This window comes from Protopterus annectens, chromosome 6.part0, assembly GCF_019279795.1.
Source record: "Protopterus annectens isolate FY-2018-M chromosome 6.part0, PAN1.0, whole genome shotgun sequence".
NCBI classification, from domain to species: Eukaryota; Metazoa; Chordata; order Ceratodontiformes; family Protopteridae; genus Protopterus; species Protopterus annectens.
Window position 1 is genome coordinate 852,365,867 of NC_056737.1, and position 27,196 is coordinate 852,393,062.

A 27,196-nucleotide genomic window follows, 5' to 3' on the forward strand; every position below is an offset into this window, starting at 1 on the left:
CACAGTCCCCATTTCTTGACTACTAAATGAAACGGGTACCTTTCTGGCACAACAAAACAATGTCACTAAGAATGTGTACTATGCCATAAGGTTCCTAAATTAAGATGACTGTGGTCACAGGGGGACAAATTGTAGGAAAACAAGCCCCTTTCAGATGTTCTTCCTAAAAAATTAACTGATACTGCAGGCACTTGCATACCAGTGATGCATCCAACTAGTAAAAGACTACCAAGCAGTTTATTACGGCAATCCTGGGAGAAGGCATACATGCAGAGATCAAAAAATGTTTAAAAAAGGATGCCCCACAAGACAAATTTGTGAGAAACAATTGATACCCAAGCCATAAAAATGAAATAACTTGATCAAACACAACAGACATAAATCAGTGACATCAAAAATGAGACAAAAAGCAAATTGGTGTTTTTTTTTTTTTGTTGTTGTTAGGGGTGTAAACCTCTCTGTGCCCCACACTCCCTTACTTGGACACACTAACTCCATGGCTGACCACCCTTGGAGAAAGGGACAAAGACCACCAACAGCAGGGGCAAAAAAGGTTCTTGTTCACTTTTTACAGCTTTGTAATGCAGAACATAGTGAAACCAGTCTCCAAGAACAGTTCAAAAATGAAGCATAAACCACTGGTGGCCACAGTCATAAGTTCATAAGTAAGTGTTAGGCTGGCTTCCCTTGCAGGACATTTTAAGCCTAACCAATTGCCCTTTTGGTGCTTGAATTAACCCATTTGGTGTTACTGGCTTTAGCCACCCCATGGTCAATAATGATATATTACTATTCCTAGTGAGAATAACTGAGATCACATCATAGGCAATTTGAGGGGACCAATGAGTGGGATAAAGCATTCAAAGAGATGCCTCTATCTAAGAGTTAGCACTCACGACTGAATCATTTGGTGACCAAAGAAGGTGGAAGCAACATTCTATGGACCTGGGAAGTGCTGGGCCCTCAGCAAAAAAAGCCTCTGGAACACCAACATCCATAAGTCCTCCTTTTTTCAAGGACAGGATTTTTGTCCCATCCTGTTTATGGATCCAATACATTATTACTCATATGTACATCCACATCAAGATCTCTAAACCATGAAGAAGTCTAAGATGATGTCTTTGCTCAAATTAGCAGAGGTATTTTGGAAAGTAGTGGGAATGTAAATCAAACCAGAAGTAGACAAAAATTAGACAGCAACAGAAAGTGCCAATAATCAAATGAAAGAATTTACAAAACAGGACCAGTAGAAAATGAAAGAAAACTTAAAAGCACACAAACATATTTGCAAGTATACAAACACTCATAGAGCAACCACACAGTGATCAACATTTGATACATGAATTGGATAAGAAGAGGTGAATTTAAACCAAAAGATGAAAGGCTAATAATGGTGACTCAAGACAGTAGGCTACATATAGATTGGTTTACAAAGTTTATGGACAAAATGGAAGATATAAAGAAATGCAGGTTCTATAATAATGAACAAGAAAAAGTTGCAAATCATGTTGCTATACACTCATGGCTGAAGGTCTGTGCACTGAAAGGCACAATAATGTGGTAAAACTATTGCACCAGGGATTTTGCAAACATTACAACATACAAGCACCTAAGAAGCACTGGAAACATGAACGACAAACAATACTGTAAATATGAAGTTCTGATCACATGGAATCATCCAAAACTTTAGTTATGTACTCACCATAACTTCAGATGTTTGGGATCCATCTCGCCTACATTCTGACTGATGGGTTCGGAGCCGATCCCTCGGCTCCGACTCGGCACGCTTATGCCAAAGAGCGAAGTCTCTTATTGGCTGAGCTTACTATATCCCAGGATGCACCACTACCAGTCCCCCAGATCTAGTTTGTCCGCATACATACACAGACACACATGCTGCTTATATAACATTGTCAGATGAAACAAGATAAAAGAAAAAACAGTAGAACTCAAAACCGTTCAATCTCTTCTGATCTCCAAGGCAGGGGGAAGGAGGGTGGGTATTAGGAATGTAGGCGAGATGGATCCCAAACATCTGAAGTTATGGTGAGTACATAACTAAAAGATGTTATGTGATCCTATCTCGCCTACATTCTGACTGATGGTACAGCGTCCCTAGCACCTGAATCCTGGGTGGCTCACTGGAAAACACTCCTGAGTACCGTGGAACCAAATGATGCTCGCCCTTTAGATGCCACATCCAATTTATAGTGGGAAATGAAAGTGTGCGGGTTGGACCAAGTAGCCGCAGCACAAATCTCAGAAATAGCAAGCTTGGAATGAAAGGCAATAGAAGTAGCCATAGCTCTGGTGGAGTGAGCTTTGATAGATGTTGTAAGTTGCTTATTTGAAGAGGAATAAGCCTGAGTTATGCAATCTCTAATCCATTTGGAGATAGTAGCTTTAGTGATGGTTTTACCCAATTTATTATCTGAAAAGGACACAAACAACTGGTCTGATTTTCGAATTTGTTGAGTCCTGTCTAGATAGAAGCGCAATTGCCTGTGAACATCCAATTTATGGAGGGTGTATTCCGCTTCGTTGGAGAATTTTGGAAAGAAAACTGGTAGCTCTAGAGATTGTTGGAGACAGAGATTAGAACAAACCTTTGGAACAAAAGATGGGTTAGGCCTAAGTGATACTCTATCCTTGTGAAAAATCAAGTACGGTGGTTTGATAGATAGGGCTTGAAGCTCTGAAACTCTTCTTGCAGAGGTAATTGCAACTAAGAAGGCAGTTTTCCAAGACAGGTATTTTAAATCACATGTAGCAGCCGGTTCAAAAGGGGAAGATGTTAAGGCACGAAGTACCAAATCAAGATCCCACGGAGGCGCAGGGTGATAAACTGGGGGTCTTAGCCCAGCACCTTTAATGAAGGTTTTGCATAATCTGCTGCTCATCAACGGTGGATCCATGGATTCGTGGAATTTGGAGATAGCCGCTAGTTGGACTTTAATAGTAGAGACTGAAGATCCTTGATTAAACAGGGATGTTAAAAATTTCAAAACCTCTGGTATCGGGGCAGTGATAGGGTCTAAGCCCCTGAGTTGAGCCCAGATAGCAAACCTCTTCCACTTACTGAGGTACAATTTTTTAGTGGTGGGTTTGTGGGCCGAAGATAAAATGTGAACAACTTCCGAGTCTAAAATGTGACTTCTGACTAAAGTCGGAAGTGGAGGAGCCAAGCTGTCAATTTCAAAGTGTGAAGGGACTGGTGTTGTCGTCCCGACTGATGAATCAGCAGATCCGGAGTTAGATCCAACAAGCAAGGATCGTCCACCGCATGTTTCTTTAGGTAGGGGAACCATACCTGACGAGGCCAGTACGGAGCAATTAGTATCATTGTGGACCCCAATTGAGAAGCTTTCTGGATGACTTTGGGGAGAAGTGGGACCGGAGGAAATGCATAAAGTAGCCCTGTTGGCCAAGGTTGGGCTAGAGCATCCGTAGCTGCCTCCCCCTGACGTGGAGTCAAGGAGAAGAACCTTTTGCACTTTGTGTTTTGTGGTGTTGCAAACAGGTCGCAGCACGGTGTCCCCCATCTTCTGAAAACCTGAGCTGCTACTGTTTCGTTCAGGGACCACTCGTGAGGAGAGAGAATTGTCCTGCTTAATCTGTCTGCCAATATATTGGATTTCCCTGGAATGTGGGTCGCTACCAAGAAACGGTTGGTAGCTACAGCCCATTCCCACACCCTCATGGCCTCTCTGCAAAGGGGGTAAGATCTGGTCCCTCCTTGTTTGTTTAGATACCAGACCACCGACATGTTGTCTGTGTGGATAGCGATAATGCCTTGAGGGAGAAACTTGTGGAGGGCCTGTAGGGACAGAAGTACAGCCCTCATTTCCAATACATTGATGTGGAGAAAGGTTTCGTCTGGAAGCCAGGAACCCTGAACTAACCTGCCCAGACAATGCCCCCCCCCACCCTGTCTGGGAGGCATCCGTCGTCAGGGTGGCCACCGGAGGGGGGATAACAAAAGGTCTTCCCTGATTCAGATTGGATGGCTGAAGCCACCAGCGGAGGTCCCGTTTGCACGTTTCTGTAATCAGAATGGGGTGATTGAGGGGGAGATTCTGAAAGGACCATTGTGTCGATAACAGCCACTGAAGAATCCTCATGTGCAATCTTGCCAGTGGAACTAGGAGAACCGTGGCAGACATCGAACCTAAAAGTTGCAGGACCATCCTGGCTGGGGCTTTGGATCTTGGAAGCAGGGCTTGAACATGACCTTGTAAAGTTTGAATCCTTTCGGTAGGAAGAAAGACGCGCATCAATTTTGAGTCTCTCTCTGCTCCTATGAATCTTATGCGCCGAGAGGGCAGCAAGACAGACTTTGACCAATTGAATGTAATTCCCAGGGTAGCACCCAGGGAGATGGTGGCTTTGAGGTTGTCTATTAGTAGATGCCTGGTGGTGGCAGTCAGGAGCCAGTCGTCCAGATAGGGAAACACTTGGAATCCAAGACTCCTCAGGTGAGCAGTCACTACTGCCAAACACTTGGTGAACACCCTGGGGGCTGTGGTGAGACCAAAGGGCAGTGCACAAAATTGGAAATGACTGTCTCCCAGGCTGAAGCGCAGATACCTCCTGGACGCCTGATGTATCGGTATGTGATAATAGGCGTCCTTGAGATCTATGGAGCACATCCAAACATCCTTCTCCAACAATGGGAGAATGGATTGTAAAGTGACCATTCAGAATTTGGACTTCATGACGGACTGGTTTAGTTTGCTGAGATCCAATATTGGTCTCAGGTCCCCTGTCTTTTGGCACTAAAAGAACCTTGAGTAATTTCCGGATCCGATCTGGTCTGTGGGGACCGGTTGGATGACTCCTTTTTCTAGCAGCTTTGACGCTTCTGCGGCTGCAATTTCCCTTTGACTGGGTGGTGGGTCCGGGATTTTTTTGGACGGTGGGGGTGAGTGTGTGGAGGGAATGGTGTAACCTCCGGCAATAATCCGAAGCACCCATCTGTCCTGAGTGATAGACTCCCAGGCTTTTAGGTGCTTGGCAAAACGGCACCTGACTGGCTCCAGAGCAGCACAGCCGGGCAATCCCTCATGAAGTGTGGGAGGCTGAAGAGCCACGAAAGGACTCGCGGTCTCCAGAATTGCGGGGCCCTCTGCCGCCTCTGGGACGGCGTCTCCCAGAAAAATTTCCCCGTCCTCTGCCTCTGGAAGGGGAATCTTCCTGCTGTTGAGGAAAAAACTTACGTGATTTGCGGAATCACATCTTCCCTCCTCCTTTAGCCTTGGGATAAGGTCGAAAGGGAGTGGAATAACGTGCACCTACGGCAGATAAAGTTTTTCCCTCTTGCTCACAGCGGGTAAGAGTGTCTTTAACCTTAGGTCCAAACAAAGAGGACCCATCAAAGGGAGCGCCGGAAGGAAGACTTGAAGGCCTCCATAAAATGACACAACGGAGCCAGGCTTGTCTCCGTGAGCCACGCCTGTGCCTACCGCTCTGCCCGCCCTTCGGCCGCATATGAAATGAGCCTCATGGACGAGTTAGAAATCGAGGTAAGGATAGCCAACTGAGAGCTAACCGACTGGGCTAGCTGCTCAGGTAGGTTACCTGAGAGGGAATCTGACAGCTCCTTGACCAGATCCCTCTGTAGCCTGGTAAAATGTGCCAAATAATTCAGGGACCTTAGTGTAAAGGCCGCTGAAGTCAGGGTGCGCTTCCCGTATCGGTCCATGCTCCTAGACTCCTTATTAGGAGGATGGACGGACGTTGAAGCCTCTGCCACGTCCTGTTGTGTAGCAGATGCCACCACCATGGCATCTACAGCCACGCCTTTTGTCAAGAACTCCTTCTCGGGTGGGGCAGACAAAAATTTGTTAGGGCGAGAAGGCACTGGTTCCACAGTATCTGGATGTTCCCACGCCCACCGACAAACCAAATCCAGGAGCTCGTCGAAGGGCGGAGACACCCAGGAGGCGGAGGGCTGAGCCCCAAAGGCCTTGAGAAGCACCGACTCATCAGCAGAGGGGGGTTTGGATATCCAGCCGCCTCGTTGCTTAAAAATCTCTAAAATGTCTGCGAATGAGACATCATCCGAGAACGACTTTGGGGACCCCTCCGCATCATCAAGATCAGTGTCCGATGTAAGAGACTCGGGGGAGTCCACGTGCTTCCTCTTGCACGATCTCTTCCTTGGGGGCTCCTCCGAAGAACCCTCAGGAGGAGGGGAACCCCCAGTGGGGGTAACCTCAGGCCCCGGGGCTCCGCTGCCTAGGGACAGGGGAACTGCCAAAGACCCAGTCTCCACACCCAGGGAAGGTGCCGGTAAAGCCGTAGAGATGGCCGAAGAAGACTTGGCCAAGGCACTCCTCATAGCTCTGAAAGCCGGACCCCCAGAATCCTGAGAGTGTCCGGTCCCCGGAGCCATGATAGCAGACGGAAGTCCCGCAGCTGAAACACCGAGAGGGAGGCTCGGAACCGACAGCATAGGTCCCGAAACGTCACCCCCGGGTCCGGCCGAAGAAGTCCGCGTGCCAAACTCGGACCCAAAGGCCGGGGTTGGAGTAAGGGTCGGAGCCGACCCTAGGATCTCCACCGGCTCCAACAGCACCTGCTCCGACGGAGCCGAAGCGGTCGGAGGAGGAATGGCAATGGGATGGGCTATCGGCTCCAAAGCCGATTGGGTCGGAGCCGAAAAAATTTTTTGAAAGACTGGGGACTGGAACAGTCTTTGGAGCACCCTGTCTATGTCCGAATCTGACATCCTCGATGACCTAGAGGAGACTGAACGGGTTCGAGTTGGCCTCTCCAACGGCCCCAAGGGGCTAGGGGACCGGCTCCAAGGCGACTCGATAACTATCGGCGCCGAAGGAATACCCAAACCAGTTTCCATCGGTGCCGAGGAGGACTTAGGCGCCGAGGAGGAAGTGTCTGAGCGGACAACCTTCATCGGCTCCGAGACTAGTGGAGCCGATGAAGGTGACCCGCCTCGATGCCCCAGCCATCGGCTCAAGTCAGAGGAGTCGAGACTGGAGGCATCGAGGCAGACCGTTCGCCTCGGCTCCAAGTCCTTGGAGCCGAAGGAGAAGCCTGCCTATGTCTTTTGGTGGTCGGGTCCGACGGACTGGTCGGAGCCGATGCCCTTTTCTTTTTAGCAGGAGAAGGAGAGGATGCTAAAGCTTCTTCAAAAGAGGGTTTTATAAGGCCTTTCAATATAAGCTTATTTTTCCTCTCTTGGAGGACCCTCGAGGAAAAAGCGTGACACACGCTGCAGGACTCCTGCAAATGTTTGGCGCCCAAACAATATACACACAGAGAGTGGTCATCCGTGATAGACATTTTAAAACTACATTTAGTGCACTTCTTGAAGCCCGAAGGCCTAGGTGCCTGAGACATTATAAGTAAATTTAAGTACTCTCTCACAGACAAACTTAGCTTCGCAAAGATTAACTTGCCGTTCACAACGATAGCCCGCAATAAAACAAAAGGCCAATTGAACAACAGTGAACAACTGTATAAAGGAAATTAAGAAACCCTAAGGTTTTTAAAAAGATTAACCAACAGGAAAGGCCCTACGGACCAAGGGAGCCTGTAACCAGAACAAAAATCAATCACACACAAATTTTCCACAGAAAAGTTGTCAAACACACACAACAGCACAGAGTAGCCGTTAAAACAGCTTTTTGTTAAGAAATTAGCAAATTTCTGACAGAAAAAGTTAGTGAAAAGACACTACTTAGCTCAGCCAGCTCGAGACCACGTCTTTGCTAGTTAGCGGCAAACGAGATCTGGGGGACTGGTAGTGGTGCATCCTGGGATATAGTAAGCTCAGCCAATAAGAGACTTCGCTCTTTGGCATAAGCGTGCCGAGTCGGAGCCGAGGGATCGGCTCCGAACCCATCAGTCAGAATGTAGGCGAGATAGGATCACATAACATCCAACAGTTAAGAAAGGAGAAGCAGGAAAAACAAAGTAGTTACAGAAAAAAGGACACAAGTATCATTAATCACTGAAATAGCAACATTAAAAGTTTATGGTATCTTACGTCCTGACAAACTCAAAGTCATACACCACGAGGATATGCTAGCAGATATTAGAGCAACATAGCATAAAGGCATTCAGACAGTTCCAACAGTAACTTGAAGTTATAATCGATTACTTAAGGGCTCTTTCCACATGCTCCAACTGCCCAGAGCTCAAGAACAGCTCCATAAAAGGACAGCTGGAGTAAGAAACAGCTTAAGAGCATTTTTTTGCCCAGGAGGGAGGAAACAGCCCCGAAGAACAAACAAAACAGTAACTATATACTATACAGAAAAAAGGGTGGGCATATCCAAACCCTAGAAACATTGAAAAAAATATTCACAAACAAGAAATAGGGTTGCAGGGAGAGAAGCCTACTGCAGAGCAGTGATTTATTAGACCACCTGCTGTTATTTTAAGTTTACTTATACAACTGTACTACATTAAGATATAGATCACTGTTTCAGTAGCCTAAGCAACATGGGTAGATTAAGCAACATGGGTAGATTAACACCGCTTAGAGAACAAAAAGGAAAAAAAAAAAAAACTGATGCCAAAATCAAGGAATGAAATGAAATGCCAAAAATGAATTACTGTATCCCTTGGGAAGTCATCTACCACATTAACACTACTCATCTAACAGTTTACCCAGTTGTTCAGGTTTTGAAAACTTATGTGGACAGTGACCTAACTTTTGACCAACATGTGTCCGTTCTTGTAAGAAAGTCCTTCTATACTGCACAGCTTACAAACAAATGACTATGCATAGAGCTAGGGATGTCACTGTCCTCCTTTATTCATTAGGCCAATCACTGAATATAATGACCCTTTTGGAATGTATATGTCCATACAAAAGCAATAACTGGAATACCCACAGAGATCCCTTACTAAAGGGATACAAGGCCTAAACAACAGCCCCTACATGTACCAACTCAAAGCCCTGTCACTATACTTGGTATCCTACAGACTGCCAAGCTGACCTGTGTCTGGCATGCAAGGCATTCTCTGACCCAATATTGATGGATTTACAGCACATCAGCAAGTCAAATGGTATCAGAAATACACTGCCTAGAGATCTAAACCTTTTCTGGAACATCAACAGAATGGCTTGGAGGGACAGAAATATCTTGCAGAGGATACTGTTGCTCTGGAACAGACTCCCCATCCACATAAAACAAAGTTCATCCCTGTCCATATTCAAGTATAACTTGGGTTTATGAATGGGAAACAGAAAATGTACTCCAGGACTGCCCTCTGTACTACTAATGGATAGATGCAACTCTTAAATAATTTATCCCATGCATGTGCCCCCTAAATTATCTATGATATGATTCCAGTTATTCTCATTAGGGATAATATATAATTATTGACCATGGGATGGGGTAAGGTCAATCTCTAACCAAATGGGTGACAATAATTAGAGCACAAAAGGGAAATTGGCTAGGCTTAAAATGGTCCACAAGGGTCTATTTAACAAATTAGGTCATGGCTATAATTTGGCTCCCAGACAACAAAATGTAAAGACTTATCCTTTTTTGTGGATGATTTAAAACTCTAAAGTTCATCAGATAAGGAGATGAAAGCACAACCAGAAGTAGTCAAAACCTTCTCAGATGATGTAAGAATGTCATCTGGTCTTGATAAATGTGCAAAACTGCAACATTTAAAGCAAGAAAACTGCACTACGAAGAAAATATCAATCTGAGTCAGGAGCATGACATAAAGGAACTTGAGCAGGAGGGAATGTAAAAATATTTGGGAACTGATGAAGGATTAACAATAAAACATGAACAAATGTGAACAAAACTCAGTAAGGAGTATTTTAGAAGAATAAAATTAATACTGAAAACAGTCCTGTCATCTAGGAGCAAAGTCCAAGCTATAAACTAATTTGCTCTTCCTGTTCTACCTTCCAGTTTGGGGTGACTGGCCCCAAAAGGTATTGGATCAGTTGGACAGGAAAACAAGAAAATTGCTTCACTCTTATCAAATTATATATAAAAAACAGTGAATACCAAGATTATATATTGGTATTCACTGATTTTTATATATCAGTGAATACCAAGATTATATATTCCTTGCTCTGAAGGGGGTATGGGCCTCCTAGAAATCGATTACACATACAGATCTGCAATTGTAAGACTGCATACATATCTGATGACCTCACCAGATCGAAACATAGTGAAAGTTTTGAAACATGAAAAGAAAAAACTCTGAGATGACTTCCCTGCTTAATTTAGCAGAAGCATTCTGGTGTCAAGCAGGAATGGAAACCAAACCAGTAGAAGATAAAAAACAGGCAGCAATTGAATGTGCCAAAAAACAAAAGAAATAATATAAGGAGAAGGATCAGATGAGGAGGTAAGAAATGTGGAAAAGGCATAAATATAAATCTAGTTGCAAGTAGAGAAAACTCTTGGAATAACCGCATGTTGATCAGGATAGGACACAAGAATGGTGAAGGAGAGGTGAATTTTTTAAACCAAAAGCTGAAAGGTTAACATTAGCAGCCTAGGTCAGTGGACTGCGTGCACTTCGGTTTGCAAAGACCATTGAACATGTGAGAGAGACAGACAAATGAAGGTTCTGTAAAAATGGAAAAAGTCCCACATCTTGTTGCTGGGTGTGATACACTAACGGCAGAGAGCCTGTATACTGAAAGGCATAATAATGAGGCAAGACTGTTGCATTGGGGATTGTGTAAACAGTAGCTGTGAAGCATTGGAAACATCAGCCACAAAGCACCATGGAGAATGATAAAGCTTATATCACATGGGATTACCCATTTTCAACAGTTCAAAAATAAGTGCAAGAAAACCAGACATAGTAATCCATGAAAACAAGACAAAGGTAGTATTGATCATTGAAATTGCTACATCCATTGATTACAGTGTTTTACATACAGAGAGAGACAAAATCATAAAATGCCAGCATCTGCAGACAGAAAAAGGAGCAATGTGGAGGAAGGATACCAAACACAGTTCCAACTGTAGTATGAGTAAAGGGTCTCATAAAGAAAAATTTACAGTCTTATTCAGATATGCAATCGATACATGCAACTCCGTATAAAATGTAGTAGGAAGTAGGAGTCAGTTTTGGGCACATTGCTGGTGCTGTGATGAGCACTTCTGGCTAACATCAAAGGCTAAAACAATACTAATTTGACAAACTGTAATCATACTTTGACTTAGGAAAAAGGTTCATGCCAGTCATGCTACTAGAAAGACAAAAGACTTGGAGAAATTAAACCGACAGATGAAAATTTCTGACTTGAAATTCCTGGTCAGAAAGCTAAGGAACTCTTTTCCTTTTCTTGCATGAAGTATCAGAAGGGAAGGAAAAATCCCAGTAATTCTGTCCTGTCCATACAAACAGAAAACAGGAGACTGGAATGCTTTCCATAAATGGACTCTTGATATGCATACTAGTACCAGCTTCAACATTCCCTATTCCAGCCAAATGATGAACATTTACTTGCCCCTTTCCCTGACCGTGATAAAAGTGGCTCTCTCTTGCCTGCCATGGACATCCTTACAGCCACAGAAGATATGGCTTTCCCCTCAAGTCTTTTGTGGCTGAAAAGGCTACACCAAGAGAACCTGGTAAAAAAAAGGTCTGAGGAACAGCAAGAGGCCACAGGACAGTCACCACCAGCAGCCGAGGCAGAACAGGAGTTAGCAAGATGCCCAAAGACATTTTCTAAATGCAATAAAAGGTACTACCACAGGGACTGGAGAGCATTCCATAGGTAAGCAAAGGAAGAGATGTGAAAAGCTGGTAGCTGAGCCTAGATGAGTCAGTAAAGTGTAAGGTAGATAACAAGCGTTTCCCACATAGGTAAAGCACTAACAGTACTCCATAAACACAGCATCCTGCCCCCAAACACACACAACATCCTAATCTGAACAAAATTTTAGTAAAATTACATTTTTTCCTCATAAAATTCACATTAACATGACAACTCCATTAGAAATGCACTAACAGTCCCAAAAGTTTCAGTCTCCTAGCGAAATACAATAATAATGACAGAAAAATAAAATGCAAGTTTTCCTTTTAAAGTAACAGCTGAAGGTTTTTCCCATGGGAGAGCTGACCAACAACATCATGGGATTTGCAAAAGAAGAACTCTTTTTGGCAACAACAAAAGCTTTCTGTGTGCCAAATATCTTTTTATGTTGCTCTGCTTGAGCTGCTGACAGTAGATTGCATGGAAGGTGCCCTTAACCTTGTGAAGCAAACTGGTCACAGATTAAGACTTGTATAACGTACGCTACTGCAACAGTGATCTATGTCTGAACATCTTCAGAGCCTTCTGAGAGATCAGTTGCAAGACCTGGATCAGCTATATACCAGGGTACTGAGAGTTAGTAGAGGGGCTTCGTGAATTCCGGCCAGAACCTTACAGTTTATCATAAGAAACTAGTGTGTACTCATTTATTCAGAGTTTCCTTGTACCTGGCTTGGACACCTATGACTTCAAGACTTGGACTGCTTCTAAAACCATGTGGACCTACAAAGCTGATATAAGTGTATTTTTTGCACCTGCTCTGTTTCAGTGATGTTTAATACTTCTGTGGTGCATTTATTTAGTTGAATTTATCACCGTCTTTCAGCCTGCACTTGTTAAAGAAACTCCATCTGTTATTACTGTACTGCTCTTATGTTGTTTTAACAGTATTCTGCAAAAGCTGTTCTGAGTCTGCCAAAATATTTCTAAGTTTTGCAAAGTTTTTGTGTGTTGTGAACATTTCTCCGGGTTAGTGAACTTATTTCCAAAGACTCCTAATATTGCAGGAATTCTTACTTTGGTTCTAAAACATTTGTTACTGCACTTGAGCTCAAAGCCACTTTGTTTTACAGTGGGAGGGTTCTTTTGCACTCTGGTTGGAACAGAGAGCTAAATTCAACCCATCCAAGGTGGGAACTAAAGGTCGATAGCTTATTGTGTTTTTATTTGATTGGTCTGAGGGTTTAACTTTAGCAAACTCTTTCATCCTGCTGGTATAAAAGCCTCATGTGTGCTCATTGTGCAAACGCAGTTCCCTGTGCTTGCATATACGCAAACCTCTCTGGTTTAAAATCCTCTATAGGAAATGCTTTCCATACTCTCCAACTGTTCACAGCTGCTCAAAGAGCTGCCAGTTTGTACAGAAGGTGGCACCACTGCAGGTTATCTAATAGTATACTACTAAATGCTCTCACTTTGACTTTTAAGTGACTCTCCCTTACTCCTTCCCATCTAGAAACTGTGTTTCATTGCCTTATACAGCATACGCTAGATTCGGACCTGCTGAATCTAGACTGTTTAGTATCATTGTGCACTTAAACCAGTCATCTTTCATTAAGAGGCCCTCCCTGCACCCTTGTGGTAGAAGTGTGTAGCACAGGACCCATTTGAGTTGGGGATTGCTGGAGAAAGGCTCAGTTTGGGGCTTTCCCATTGGCAGTTGTGTTAACACTGTTTAAATTTGCATGTATATAAGCCCCCCTTTTGCGCTCAGTTTACGGGAGCTGCTCATTGTTTGGAAACTTTAGCCAGAGGTCTGGAGTGCATCTCCACTGAAATACAAGGCATCCACTGAACAAAAAACTGAAAGAAGTATATTTTAAGCCAGCACTGCACTTTGTTAACTGTATTTAATTGAATTACAGCTCATCTTTACTGTTTATAACCAAGTCCAGCTTGCCAACTTCCTTCCCAAATACTACATTCAGAAAAATCCTACCACAATGGCCAGGCAGTTTCCCATCAATTCTCCTACCAGCTTGATTGATAAGGGCATCTTGAGGCAATGTAGCAATTTTGCCTCATGTATACTGACAACCATTCAATCCTAAAGCAAAATAACACCCTATGTGAGATATGCAAATACACTGTAGAACTGGAGTCAATTCTCTCACGTAAAAAACAAACTAGACCAACCAGGTTTGTCAGCACACATGCTTCACCTTTTCATGCAAACCTCAACTCTCACACAAAATGAGGTCACAACACACAAACCCACATTTATGGAGGCACTCACTAAAAACCTACCAAAAGACAGAGACCTCCCAAACACACATCACTTACACTCACCACTACACAAAAAGAAACCACTACACATATCAACACACACACCCGTGTCTTAACAAATAAGCCCTTAAGGCAAAACACATCAACTGTCTTGGTAATAGGTGACTCCAGAGTGAGACACACTGATATCCCCCTCACCAGACTGGACAAGAAGGTTATGGTCAGCTGCCTATCTGGTGCCAGATTCTGACAAATCACACATGCATTCAAGTCACTCAATAACTACCACTGTGACTCTGTCACGCTCCATGCTGGAGTGAATGACTTGAGATGTACCTCTCTGGATTACACGAAGAGAGGCATGAAGGAACTCTGATTGTGTGTCCTGAACATGTATGTCCCTAGCCCTAAGCAGTATCCTACCCTTACCCATGACTGACTAACAATTGGCTCCACTTCTGGTGTCAGTTCAGGGGATCCAGTATCTGTCAGCCTGGGAGGATATGTTAGACAGACCTTGCTGCTTTGGTAGAGATGGTCGGCACGTGTCCTCCTGTGTCCCCCCAGGCTTCCGGATACTGGCAAAGGCCCTTACCTCCCCTGTAGTGCCTTTTTAGGCAATGTCAAAACAACAAATTTTCCAATGTAACAAAATCTAATTGAGACAAACTCAGGGTCATGCTGCTTAATGCTAGGAGTTTAAACATGAAACTGCACTCCCTGGAAGTACTTCTCACCTTCGAGGATGCTGACATCTGCGAAGTTACCGAGACATGGCTCAAGCCCGCTGAGAGTACCCTGGCCATGCAAAGCTATAATGCCTTCCACGCATTCAGACCTGAAAATGAGTGTGAAGAAACCAAACCTGGAGGTGCATTCATCTTCATTAAAACCTAACCCAGTTTGGCTTCATTAGTAGATCATGATTATTAAACCTGGTGGACTTGGAGAATTTCAGCAAAACCATAGATGCAGGTATGACAGTACACACTGCCTATCGCGACTTTGCCACGGCTTTCAACACAATTGCTCACTCTGGCATCATTGAGAAACTCTCCTAGACAGGGATTAGCCCCTTACATTACTAGATGGGTAGTCAAATGGCTCATCAACAGAACACACATAGTCAAAATTGTTGACTTTACCTCCATCAGTAGACCCGCCACCAGCGGAGTACCACAGGAGTCTGTGCAGGGCCCTTTACTGTTTGACATCTATTTCTCAGAAGTCTGGCCACACTAGACAGCCTTTGGCTCACCCAGTTCGCTGATGATTGCAAACTGGGAACAATCACAGAGTCCCCCAATGATGTCAACATATTACAAGAAGGGCTAACATAAATGATTGGTGCCAGAGCCATGGTCTAAAACTAAATGCAAAAAAATGCATTATTATTTCCTTTGGCAAAATGGAATCCCCTACAAATTACAACATTGATAGCACCACCCTGTGTTCCAACCCACTGTCGTGAGATTTGGGAACACAGGCTGACAGCAATCTGAACTTTGACCACCAAATTTCCACAGTAGTTAAAGAAAGCCTTCTATGTAGCACATTCATAAGGAAGGGTATAGCATATCCAGGTCAATTATTTATTTACTTGACATCTGTTGATTGGGTTAGTCCGACTGAGTTGTCATCCTTTTTCAGGGGAGGCCCAGGGAGAAAAGCTCCACATTTAACACATATAAATAGCATAATAAAGTAAGAAGTTAGAACATAGATTAACAATTTACAACTACTAATATAAAAGCACCTAGGTTATGTACAAATTTACACAGTTATAAAGAATACCATCACTAAGGATGTAGCTACATGGTTCCTATGTTATACACAAACGTATACAAGCTGAAGAGTATACCATCACAGTCACTAAAGTTATCAAACATACGGTCACTAAGGATGTAGCTACACAGCAATAAGAATAAAGATACTTGAGAGGACAGTTTAATAGAAGCAATCTAAGTTAATTAGAAGGGGAATTCAGGGTTACAGTTGCTGAGTAGGGGGTGAGAAAGAAGGAGGGAGAAGTAGGTAGGAAACAGCTGAAGAGGTGAGGTGGAAGAAGTAGGTAGGAGACAGCTGAAGAGGTGCGGTAGTTGGTTAAGGAGGGTGTATGCAGTGGCAGGTCCAGATGCTTTTTGGACAGTTCTTGGTAGTGGTTTTGAATTGTTTGGTTGCTTAATACATCTAATATCCAGTGGAAGTTTGTTCCAAGACAGGGCTTGGGAGTAGCTGTAAAGGTTTTGTCCTATTTTGCTATTTGGTTTGTGGATTTGAATTAAATTTTGGTCTACGCTTCTGTGGGTCCTGGGGGGTTGTAAAGGGAGACCAGTGAGGAGATGGTTGGATAGGAGGTGGGCTGATGCAGAATGGAATGAATGATCTGGAGCTGAGAAAAAAGTAGTTGGTGGGAAGTTCTAGCCAGTTCAAGCTATTAAGAGAAAGGCAGTGGTGAGATTTATAGGTTTGAGTTGCAGTAAATCTGGCAACTTTATTATAGGTGGTTTCTAGTTTTGTTAAGAGAGAGTTTTGAAGGTTGGTGAGGATTTGTGAGCTTTAAAGCAGGCTTGGGAGAAGGTAGGCATAGGAGAGGGAGATCTTGGCAGGGTTGGAGATAGGGATGTTATAACTTTACTGTACTTGTCCCTGATCAGACACTAAATAGACTATAATGCACACTTTTGCATGTACCACACCAGACACCTGCATCAACTGGAGAGACTTCAGAAGTTTCTCACTAAGAAAATACAGGAACTCCAAACCACGACCTACAGGGACAAGCTAAAAGCCCTGTCACTTTACTCTGCATTTTATAGGCTGCTGAGAGGTGATTTGCACCTAGCCTATAGGGCAATTTCCAACCCTGCCCTAATGGAAATCCTGCACATCTACAAGTCAAATGGCACAAGAATCACTTGCTCTAGGGATTTCAACCTAGCTTGTGACATTAAAGAAACATGCTGGAGAGACATATGTCTCCCAGAGAGTGCTGCTTCTCTGGAATAGATTTCCTATTCATGTAAAGAAGAGCTCCTCACAGACCCTATTAAAACGAAACCTAGATAATTGGATGGGAGACTGCAAATTTGACCCCGGGGTGGCATCTATGTCCCTCGTGGACAAGGGTAGGCGGTATTGATCACAGATGAGCTCTGTTCATAAATTTGTTCTGTGACTTACCCAAAAAGAACAAATGCGGATTCTTGTGATTAACATGGCTAGACTTGTAAAGGCTCTAGGGCCGATAGCTTAGTAACTTCCTATGAACCTATGCTAAAAGAATGAATGTTGGACAGGATTCCCATAGCAAAAAGCTAGGTTGACAATGGTCTGTTGATCTCACCTCCAGCCAGGGCAGATGACAGAAAATGTACTGTGGAACAAGATTGGTGAAGTTTCTGGACAGTAATACTTTTAAAAATGGCCCGAGTCATGGCTTCACACAGCAAAATGGTGTGAGTGGACTTCATGGAGACTGCTGAAAGTGCATCCTACAGCAGACTAGCAGAAACACAAAAGGGTGCAAAGTGTGTCTAACATTGCTGGAGTAGTTTGGAAATGGGCTGTCTGATTCAAGACAAAGGGAAGTTGCGAGAGAAAATCTCAGATAGAAACTCAGTAAGCAGCAGAGAACAAAGATATATGCAGAGACTGATCCTGCTTAGAACATACTTAGCACATATCAGACTGGGGTTAAAGAAAACCTCTGGGCATACAGTTAATGTCAGAACTAGTACAGCTATCATGGATGGAAGAGCTGATCTTTACAGAGACCTGAAGGTACTACAAAGACCGGACTCAGCTAGAATTTTATGTAAAAAAAACTGGAAGTTAAGCCTGGTGCCATGATCTGAGAGAGGATGCCCATACTGTGACCAGGACTGGATTACTGGCTTTGTCACGTACTGAAGAAGCTAGGCAAGGAGGGGTTGGAGTAAATGGGTGTGAGGCTCACTGATCTCTCCCAGGTGAGGACATCATTTGCATGCACTCGGAAGTGCACAGAGTAATGTGATCCACCTGTCAAAAAAACAGAAAAAGCCTGTTGGACATGTGGGGGCAGCAGCAGGGCTGCTTGGAAGGAATGCCCCTCGTGGATGTAAGGTAGGTCCTCTGTGGATAGCTTATTGCGCACCTCTTCCTGGGCACCATGCCAAGTGCAAGCTTAGAAAGAGCCAGGGGAAAACATCAAACTTTAAATACAGCTGACTGCCTGAATGATGAGAACTCTTCTGGTGGACTCAAACTTAGCAAGGGCTGGAAGAGCAAGGTGGGGGAGATATGACAGTCAGCAAGAAGCAGAGACAAAAATCATAAAAAATGGCAAGTTGTGAAGTTTCTTTTAGAGCGTGTATGTGTGGGGGACTAAACATATATGCTTGGTGGAGTGTTCACATGCAGGAAAAGGATCAGTGTCATAACCACCAGTCAAATGAATCCTTCTATGCAATGTGAAATAGCAGTAGTGAAGGTGAAATGGATCATGATGTACAAAGCACTGAAAGAATGGATTACAGACATAAGGGTCGTTGTTCAACATATATGGAAATGGTGTGGAAAAACCTGAAATACACTCTGGCAGCCATACAGATGGAAGGAAGGAATGGTGGTTGGAAGTGAATAGTACACACAGCTGTCACAAATGGCAAGGAGATGGTGTAAGGACAGACTTGAAATAGGTGGGCTACTACAAAGGAGAAAGAAAAGAAAGGGTAGCTAGAAAAATGAATTACACAATTAGACAGGGGTCCAGGGAAGTAAATAGTGTGGGAAGAAATAGCCAGGGAATTGTTATGGCTAGGCTTGTATAGGCCCTAGGGCTGATAGCCTAGTACCAACCTATGAACACTTTGAAATTGACGATGAAGAAAGAAAAGACAGAAGATAATACAGATCTACCTGGAAGAGGAGTAATTCAAAAGCAAAATGAGGAAAGGCTACCAATGTACAGTGCAATTCATGACAGAGGTTTCAAGAATGCTTGGAAAACAGTAAGGAAAGGATGGGTGAATGACAGTTTTGCAGTAGCTAGCTGCAACACCGAAGTGGATTCACTACAGGTCTTCTGCATTCAACTTAGATTAACGAATATGCCATAAAACCCAGATGGATAAAAATAAACCAAAATACACTGACAATTTTGCTTTCAAAACAGTCATAAGCAAAACATTACGATGAGCTCTCAAATCATGTCTGCTGCACTTAATTATTCACATAAGCACACAGTCTTTGAAATACTTACATATCACAAAAACAGGTTGCACATCACAGATCTCTCCACATTTAAGTTGTGACTGCAAGATGTAAAACAGATGACCAAGTCCTCAACCCTCCAAACATAAATCTTACCTATTACAGCAGCAGCTAAACTTGCTTTAATTAGAGGCAGTGTACTGTCATATGCTTCCTGTGGTACATGTACAACACAGTTTTTTAGCTTGTTTTTCTGCAGGATGTTTCGCAATCCCTCTAGAATTCCAACCCATTTCTTTTTCTCTGTTTCACTCTCAGTGAGAATTAACAAGGAAAAAATCTTTGCAGGAGAGGATAAGAAAGATGCTGTCACCTAAAAGGCAACAGAAAGAGTATTAAATCAAAAGAGCATTTACAATACATGATTTAAAATCCAATTCAAGATTTTACTTAACATGAACTAGCCAACTGGAGACCAAGCCATAACAGCAAATTAAACATTTCTAAGAAGTTGCAGTCTATCATGCCACAGCTTCATGCCCAAACCATCTACTTACATTTAATTCAGGAAAAACAGAAACACAGCAAATTAAAAATCCTGCCCCAAAACTACTCAATGATGACTTCAAGGCCAGTAACCACATTTTAAGATAGCAGTACTTCAAATATGGCCTAATACCCATTTAATGAATGACTGTCTGACTCACAGTAAAGTGGCATAACCCTCAAAACACATTTTCTATTTTAGTTTGTTTTTGACACCATCACTGAAATTCAAAGAAGAATAAATTTGGCTTTCTTAATGCATTAACATATACAAAAACTCTGCTTACAGTGATGTTCCAAACATTTAACAGCCAGATAAAGTATGACATTATAGATTAGAGAGAAAATACTCATTCATTCTGTAATTGCCTACTTTATCTAGTCCAGTGCTGCAAGGGATAAAGCCTAACCAGCTACAGTAAGCTCTCAGTTAACCTGGAACTCAAGCAACCTGCAAAAAAAAAAAAAAAAAAAATCGAAGAAATACAGTGCAATTTTCATGTGCTGCACTTTCTGTTTTGCCCCTGCAGAAACATATCTTATTGTTTTAGAGTTTTAAAAAGGAAGATAGGAATACATCTGAGAACAAGTGAAGGTACAGTATTAGTCAGGTCCTATTTTTAATAGTAACTCTCAAGCAACCAGAAACTACAGTTATCCGGCATCTACCAATCCCCATGAGTGCCAGTTAACTGAGAGTTTACTGTATTTAGTGGGCATAGGAGACTGAAACCAATCCCAGACAGGCTGCTGCTCTACTACAAGGCATGCCCGTGCACAAGGACACACACAAATATATGTCATACACACCTACTGGCAATTTATAGGACCACCAGCTGACTTACGGCATACCTTTGGGCTGTGGGAAGAAACTGGGTCACTCTGTGAAGACCGTTACAAAAGAAAAGCATGGATACACCACACAAAAGGCAACTTAGTTCAGAACTAAGCACTTTGTGGCAGCAATGTTAACTGCTGAGTCACTGAGCCAACCAGAGAAAACTTTTCAAAATGTAAAACTTTAAATTTACTTAGACATTACCCGGAATATACATGGAATGTCCTTGCGAGTAGCATGGATCACATCTGATGCCAGAACAGAGCTCACAGAAAATTCTTCATCTCTGTTAAAAACAAAAACACATTATCCAGTGCTTGCTAAAATGGCACATGCTGGATTTATCACAAACTAGTGATTTTGGAATAGCTAGAAACACAAATTAGAAGCTGTTAGACATGGACAACCAACTAAAAAGCAGCTAACATTTACATTTTTGCTGTAACAACATACTGAAATCCAAGAGTGGAAAATGCAAACTGTAAACAGACTTAAGTCTAGGCTAATGAAGGGAAAGAAAACAAAGAAAAATAAATACTTGAGGTCACAGGTGTGGCTACGCTATTTGGTGCCCAGAGCAAAGGCCTTATTTTGCACCCCCCATTAAGTTGAAGACCAAAACAAACAAAAAAGGACAAAGACATGTTTTAAATATCATCTAGACCTCTCAAATTCTTTGACCAAGAATACTGTTCTGGATAAAGCCAGTCTAGATAGAATTAATGGGAGACAAACATTACTCCAGCCAAAGTTAAAATATGTTTAAGTTAACATGCCTTTTCTGAGCAACAAGTATGAAATTCTAATATCTGGCTACTGGCATTACTGATGGAATATAATCCTTAGTGATTTAACAGAAAACTGAAAATTTTATGAGGTCATGACAAAAATGTGAGGAAAAATCAGGTTCTGTTGAGGTACATTCATCCTATTAAAAATGTTAAAACACAAAAACAGTCATCGGCCCACACAGGTTCCTGAGTTCTGAATAATTCCAAAAGCAAGTAATGATAAAAACACAGAAGAATTCAGATACGACCAAGGATTCCAGTTTCAATGCTAAAACAAAAGCACTTTCTCAGGAAAATCTGTTTCATCAGATGCTAATAAATACAACTGAAATGTTCTTCTTTTTATACAACCTCTAGCAAGCACTAGTAGTCACATGATACAAATTAGGTAAAAGCAATTAACATCAAATGGTGTAACTTGAGCTTACTACCCTACAGAATGAAAGAAATGCTTGCAAGCATGCACTATCAATAGAAGGCACTTAAGAAGAATATATATAAAAAAAAAATTCACATTCATATAAACACATATACATATGTAATACTCAGTCTTTTAAATGCAACTTTAGATATAACATTTGTATATTTGTAAAAGTGCATGTATAAAAATATACATAAAAATTACATATATAAGTAAGCACACTTTAATGGTGACACATTTAAAAAGAAAAAAAAGAGAAAAAACAAGCGTCTGGATTTAAGCTTGGGTTTAAGTGGCACATATTCATTTAAACCATGCCCTGAATCTCCCCTAAGTGTAATAATCCATCTGGCCTCTAACTGCTCCGTCATATTAAGTATGTCCCCTCCCACCCCCGATGTTGTCATAAATTCTGCCTATGGCCATAAACTTAAAGGTATGCTCAGAGTTAGTACCAATAACATGCTTGGCCAAAGCACTAACTTTATTTTTCCTACTGATATAGTAAATATGTTCTTGAATCCTTTCTTTGAAGGGTCTGTCTGTTTTGCCTTTATAGAATTTTTTTACATTTAAGGCAATGAGCTAAATAAACTATATGTTGGCTGTCAAATGTGTCTTGCACCTGAAAGTGAAACACTCTATTCTGGTCTGGATGTTCAAAGCTAGCTGTGTTGTCAGTGTATTTACAATAGTTGTATTTACCACATGAATGTGTTCCAACTGCTCAATTGGACTGAAAAGTGTTCTTAGGATAGTATAACTGCCTTTTAAGGGACTTTGTGTTCCTAAACAGAAACTTAGGCTCAGTATCTGTCAAGTCACAAATATCCCTATCGGTAGTAAGAACACCCCAATGTCTCCTTACTATATCCATGTAGGAAGAAACATTGTCTGAATAGTATAAAGGAACCTTAAGTTTCATTCTAGGTGACTGTCTAGGGGCCTGTTTACCTCTATAATTGCGTTTGGAAAAATAAGGCTTGGCTACCGTTCCCCTCAAACATGTCCCCTCATCGACATTAGTTAGAGCATCTGCCTCATTATATCTTCTCTCTCAATTCTTGACTCAACACCTTGACCTGCTGCTGAAAATCTTCTTCGCCTACATTAAGTCTTGAGGCTCTGAAAGTACAGTTTTGTACCTACCATAAATGTAGATGTCCGATAGATATGCAACTGCAGTCCTGACATATGGGTTATCCTGCCTCAGGCAGCCCTTCGGTCGGCCGGATTCCAAAGTCTGGGTCCGGCGTCGGCTGATGTCGCCCTTTCCCCGACGTCACAGCGCCTGGGGTATAAAAGCGTCAGCCGACGCCATCTTCTTCAGTGTTTCTTGCCCCAGATGCCAGGTGCCCTCTAAGGAAGGCTAAATTTTGAAAATAGAGAAAAAAATTCCAGACAAGTACAACAACATAAAAACAAATACACCATAAAAGATTACCCCAGATAGCTAAAATGAGGGGTAGAAACCCAAAAGAATACCACAGAGGGGTAGGTGGGAGGGAAAACCTGACTGCAGTTGCATACCTATCGGATATCTACATTTACGGTAGGTACAAAACTGTACTATGTCCTTCAAGGATGCAACTGCAGTCCTGACATATGGGTTGAATACCATAGCCAACCTGGGGGTGGTAGGCACTAAGACAAAGATGGTGTAGCTAAAATGCCCTGCAGGACTGCAGAAGCAAACCCTGCTCTGGATCTGGAATATAAAGGCAGGTTGTAATGGTTGGAAAATGTATGCACGGAGCTCCATGTAGCAGCTTCTAAAATGTCCTTTGTTGCCACTCCTCTTAAAAAGGCTATGGAGGTGGCTGTAGCTCTGGTGGAATGTGGCCTGATGTCAGATGGCACAGTTTTTCCATGAAAAGAGTAGCAGAATCGAATGCAATTTCCAATCCATTTAGAAATTGTCTGTTTGGAAATTGCTTTTCCCTGCAATCCAGCAGCGTAAGCTACAAAAAGCTGGTCAGATTTTCTGAAAGACTTTGTTCTGTCCAAGTAGTAGCGCAACTGTCTGTGTATGTCCAAGGTGTGCAGAAGTCTCTCTCCTTTATTTTGAGGATTGGGGAAGAAGGTAGGCAGGTGAATAGCTTGATTCAGGGACACCCTGGATACCACCTTTGGCATGAATGACAGATTGGTTCTCAAAGAAACTCTGTCCTGATGAAAATGAGAAATGGTTGTATTGCCATAAGGGCCTGTAGCTCAGAGACTCTTCTTGCTGAGGTTACTGCCAGAAGGAAAGCTGTCTTCCAAGACAGAAATTGCAACTCTGAAGATGCTGCTGGTTCAAAGGGAGGAAGAGTTAATTTTTCCAGCATGAAGTTGAGGTCCCATGCAGGCACTGGTGGTTTCCTTGGAGGGTTGATGTTCTTTATATCTCTTAGAAACTGTCTTAGCAATGGGTGAGAAAATACAGGCGGATCAGTGTTATATTTGGCAGATATTGCTGAAGCATGTATTTTTATGGAAGAATATGAAAGGCCATTGTGGAGCATTTCAGCCAAATATTCTAGGATCTGTGGAATGCTCATCACTGATGGGTCTTGACCCTTTTTGCTGTTACAGATAAGAAATCTCTTCCATTTTGCTGAGTATGTTTTTCTAGTGGAAGGTCTGCGCGCCTCCAGGATGATATCTTTTACCCTTTTGGAAAGTGTATCCTGAGGAATAGTCATGGAATCTTCCAAGCTGTCAGCTTCAATGTTTTCAAGCTGGGGTGTAGTGTCCTGTAGTTGTGCTGTGTCAGAAGTGGCCATTGAGGAAGGAGCCACGGATTGGTGTGTATCAAGCTCCATAGCAGTGGGTACCAGTGTTGTCTTGGCCAGTCTGGAGCTATCAGTATGACTTCCGGTTGCTCTGTCTTGATCTTTAGTAACACCATGGTCATCAAAGGAAGAGGTGGGAAGGCATATAGTGTTAGAGAGTTCCAAGTGAAGGAGAGAGCGTCCACCTTCCATGCTTGAGGATGGTATGTCCTTGTGCAAAACTTTTTCAGATGGTGATTGAGGTGGGAGGCAAAAAGATCTATATCCGGCCTTCCCCATGCTTGAGTTATTTGTAAGAAAATGTCTGGATGCAACATCCATTCGTGTGGATCCATGATGTTTCTGATTAGGCTGTCCGCCAGAACATTGTCCTTCCCTGGTACAAACTGGGATTGTAGCTCTATTTTCAATTGTAGGGAAATATCCCAGAGATTCATTGCCAGTCTGCAAAGAGGGTAGGAATGGGTACCTCCTTGCTTGTTTATGTACCACATAACTGTGGTATTGTCTGTCTTTATTAGTAGATGGCCCTGATGCATGAACTTTTCGAAGGCCTTGATTGCATGTATCACTGCCAGCATTTCTTTTTGGTTGATGTGCAGGTGCTTTTCTTTTTGTGTCCATTGTCCTTGAATGCATCTGCCCTCCATGTGCGCCCCCCATCCATGGTCTGAGGTGTCTGTTGTTATGATTTGACTTGTATGAGGCTTGCTGAAAGGCAGACCTTTGTTTATCTGGCTTGCTTGAGCCCACCAGAGAAATTCCTTTTGAAGGCATGGAATGAGTGGGATCAATGCTTCCAGGCTGTGGCTGTGTTGAGACCATAGACTTTTTAGATACCATTGTAGTTTCCTCATATGCAGTCTTGCGTGTGGAATCAGAAGAATGCAAGATGCCATGAAACCCAGGGCCTGCAGGATTTTCCTTGCAGTCATCTGGGTGTATGTTGCCAATTTTCTGAAGTATTCTGGTAATTGTTTTTGTTTTTCTTTTGTCAGAAATGCCATCTGGGTGTTTGTGTCCAGTGTGGCACCCAGGAAAGGTATTTGTTGGGATGGTACGAGACTTGATTTCTGAATACTGACTGTGTATCCCAAGGCCTGCAGTAGGTGAATGACATAGTCCAAGTTTTTTAACAAAGCTTGTTGGCTGTCCGCTTGTATAAGGCAGTCGTCCAGGTAAGGGTATATTTGTATCCCCTGAAGTCTGCAATGTTGAATTACTGATGCCAGGCATTTCGTGAACACTCTGGGCGCGGTAGATAAGCCAAAGGGCAATGCTGAGAATCGATAATGCTCTGAGCCTGCAAGAAATCTGAGGTATCTTCTGCAACTTTGTCTGATTGGGACATGCAGGTATGCCTCCTTGAGGTCCAGAGTTACCAGCCAAGACCCCTTGCCCAGCATGGGAAGGAGTTGCTGTAAAGTCAGCATTTTGAATTTTGGCAAAATAAGGTAAGTATTCAGTGCAGACATGTCCAGAATGGGTCTCCATTGGTATTCTTTTCTTGGAACAAGGAACAGTCTTGAATAAAATCCTTGGCCTTGTTCTGCAGAAGGAACCTTTTCGCTCTTATTTGAAGTAGGTTTGTTATTTGTTTGAGTGCCTCTGCCCTTTGATTTGGTGGCAGGTTTGGCCTGCCATGTCTTGTTGGTAGTGTATGAAAATGGAATCTGTATCCTTTGTCTATTATGTCCAGTATCCATTTGTCCTTTGTAATATTGTGCCAATTTTGTGAGAATAAAGATAATTTTCCGCCCAAAGGTGCTTCTAATTGAGCCCTGGATGGCAGAGTCAAAGTCAAGTCATTGAGATTGTCCCTGCAGAGCAGTGGAAGGTCCTGCCCCACCTCTCTGGTTCGGAGGCTGCCATTGACATCCTCTGTAGGAGCCTCAAGTTTGCCCTCTACCTCTGCCACGTCTGTTTTTGCCTCTTTGAAATTTGTCTGTGGCTGGAAAGGACCAATGCTTAGAAGGCCAATTCCTGCTGAATCTTGGAGGCTGTACCTGGAGGAAATCTTTGACTGTTTGCACTGATTTTGTCTTTTCCTCTATTTTCTTTAAAACCTTTTGTGCAGTAGCACCAAATAGCTTATGTTTCTCTAGTGGTGCGTCCAAAAGCTTAATTTTCACATGGTCTGGCAATGTTTGTTCCTTTAACCAAGCATGTCTGCGTATGACCGCACCTGTCATTGCTACTCTACATGAAGCTTCCAATGCATCCTATCCACACTGAAGGAAATGGTTGCTAACCTGCTGAGTATTATGAACCAATTCCTGTAACCCCTTTCTATCTAATGGTTCAGGGGAAGCCAATTTCTTTTGCAAGTCATCCAACATGTATTCCTGATACTGAATCATATGAAATTGACAATTTAATGCTCGCATAGAAAGGGTGGAAGATGTATATACTTTCTTGCCCCACCTTTCTAAAGCCCTAGAATCTCTTTCAAGGAAGTGGATTCTTAGCAGTAGTGGAGGAAACCCCTTTAGGCCCCTGAGAAATAGTTTCAGGGTCAGCAGTATGGCCCTTGTACAGAAATTGATGTGTGTCTGGGACCCTGTAGTACCTGTCTGGCTTGACAGGGGCAGGGGGGAGGGAGTCAGGGGAAACACTAGATTCTAA

At 42.8% G+C, this 27,196-nt stretch overlaps 1 protein-coding gene across 1 annotated transcript in view; it reads right to left on the minus strand.

Moving 5' to 3' along the window:
* LOC122803905 (serine/threonine-protein kinase MRCK beta-like) overlaps positions 1–27,196 on the minus strand; it is a gene marked incomplete in the record, with an annotated part of 2,302,169 nt that overhangs the window by 8,951 nt on the left and 2,266,022 nt on the right. Inside the window, 2 exon segments of the mRNA XM_044073588.1 lie at positions 19,355–19,571; positions 20,787–20,868. Coding sequence (XP_043929523.1) covers positions 19,355–19,571; positions 20,787–20,868 — 299 coding nt within the window.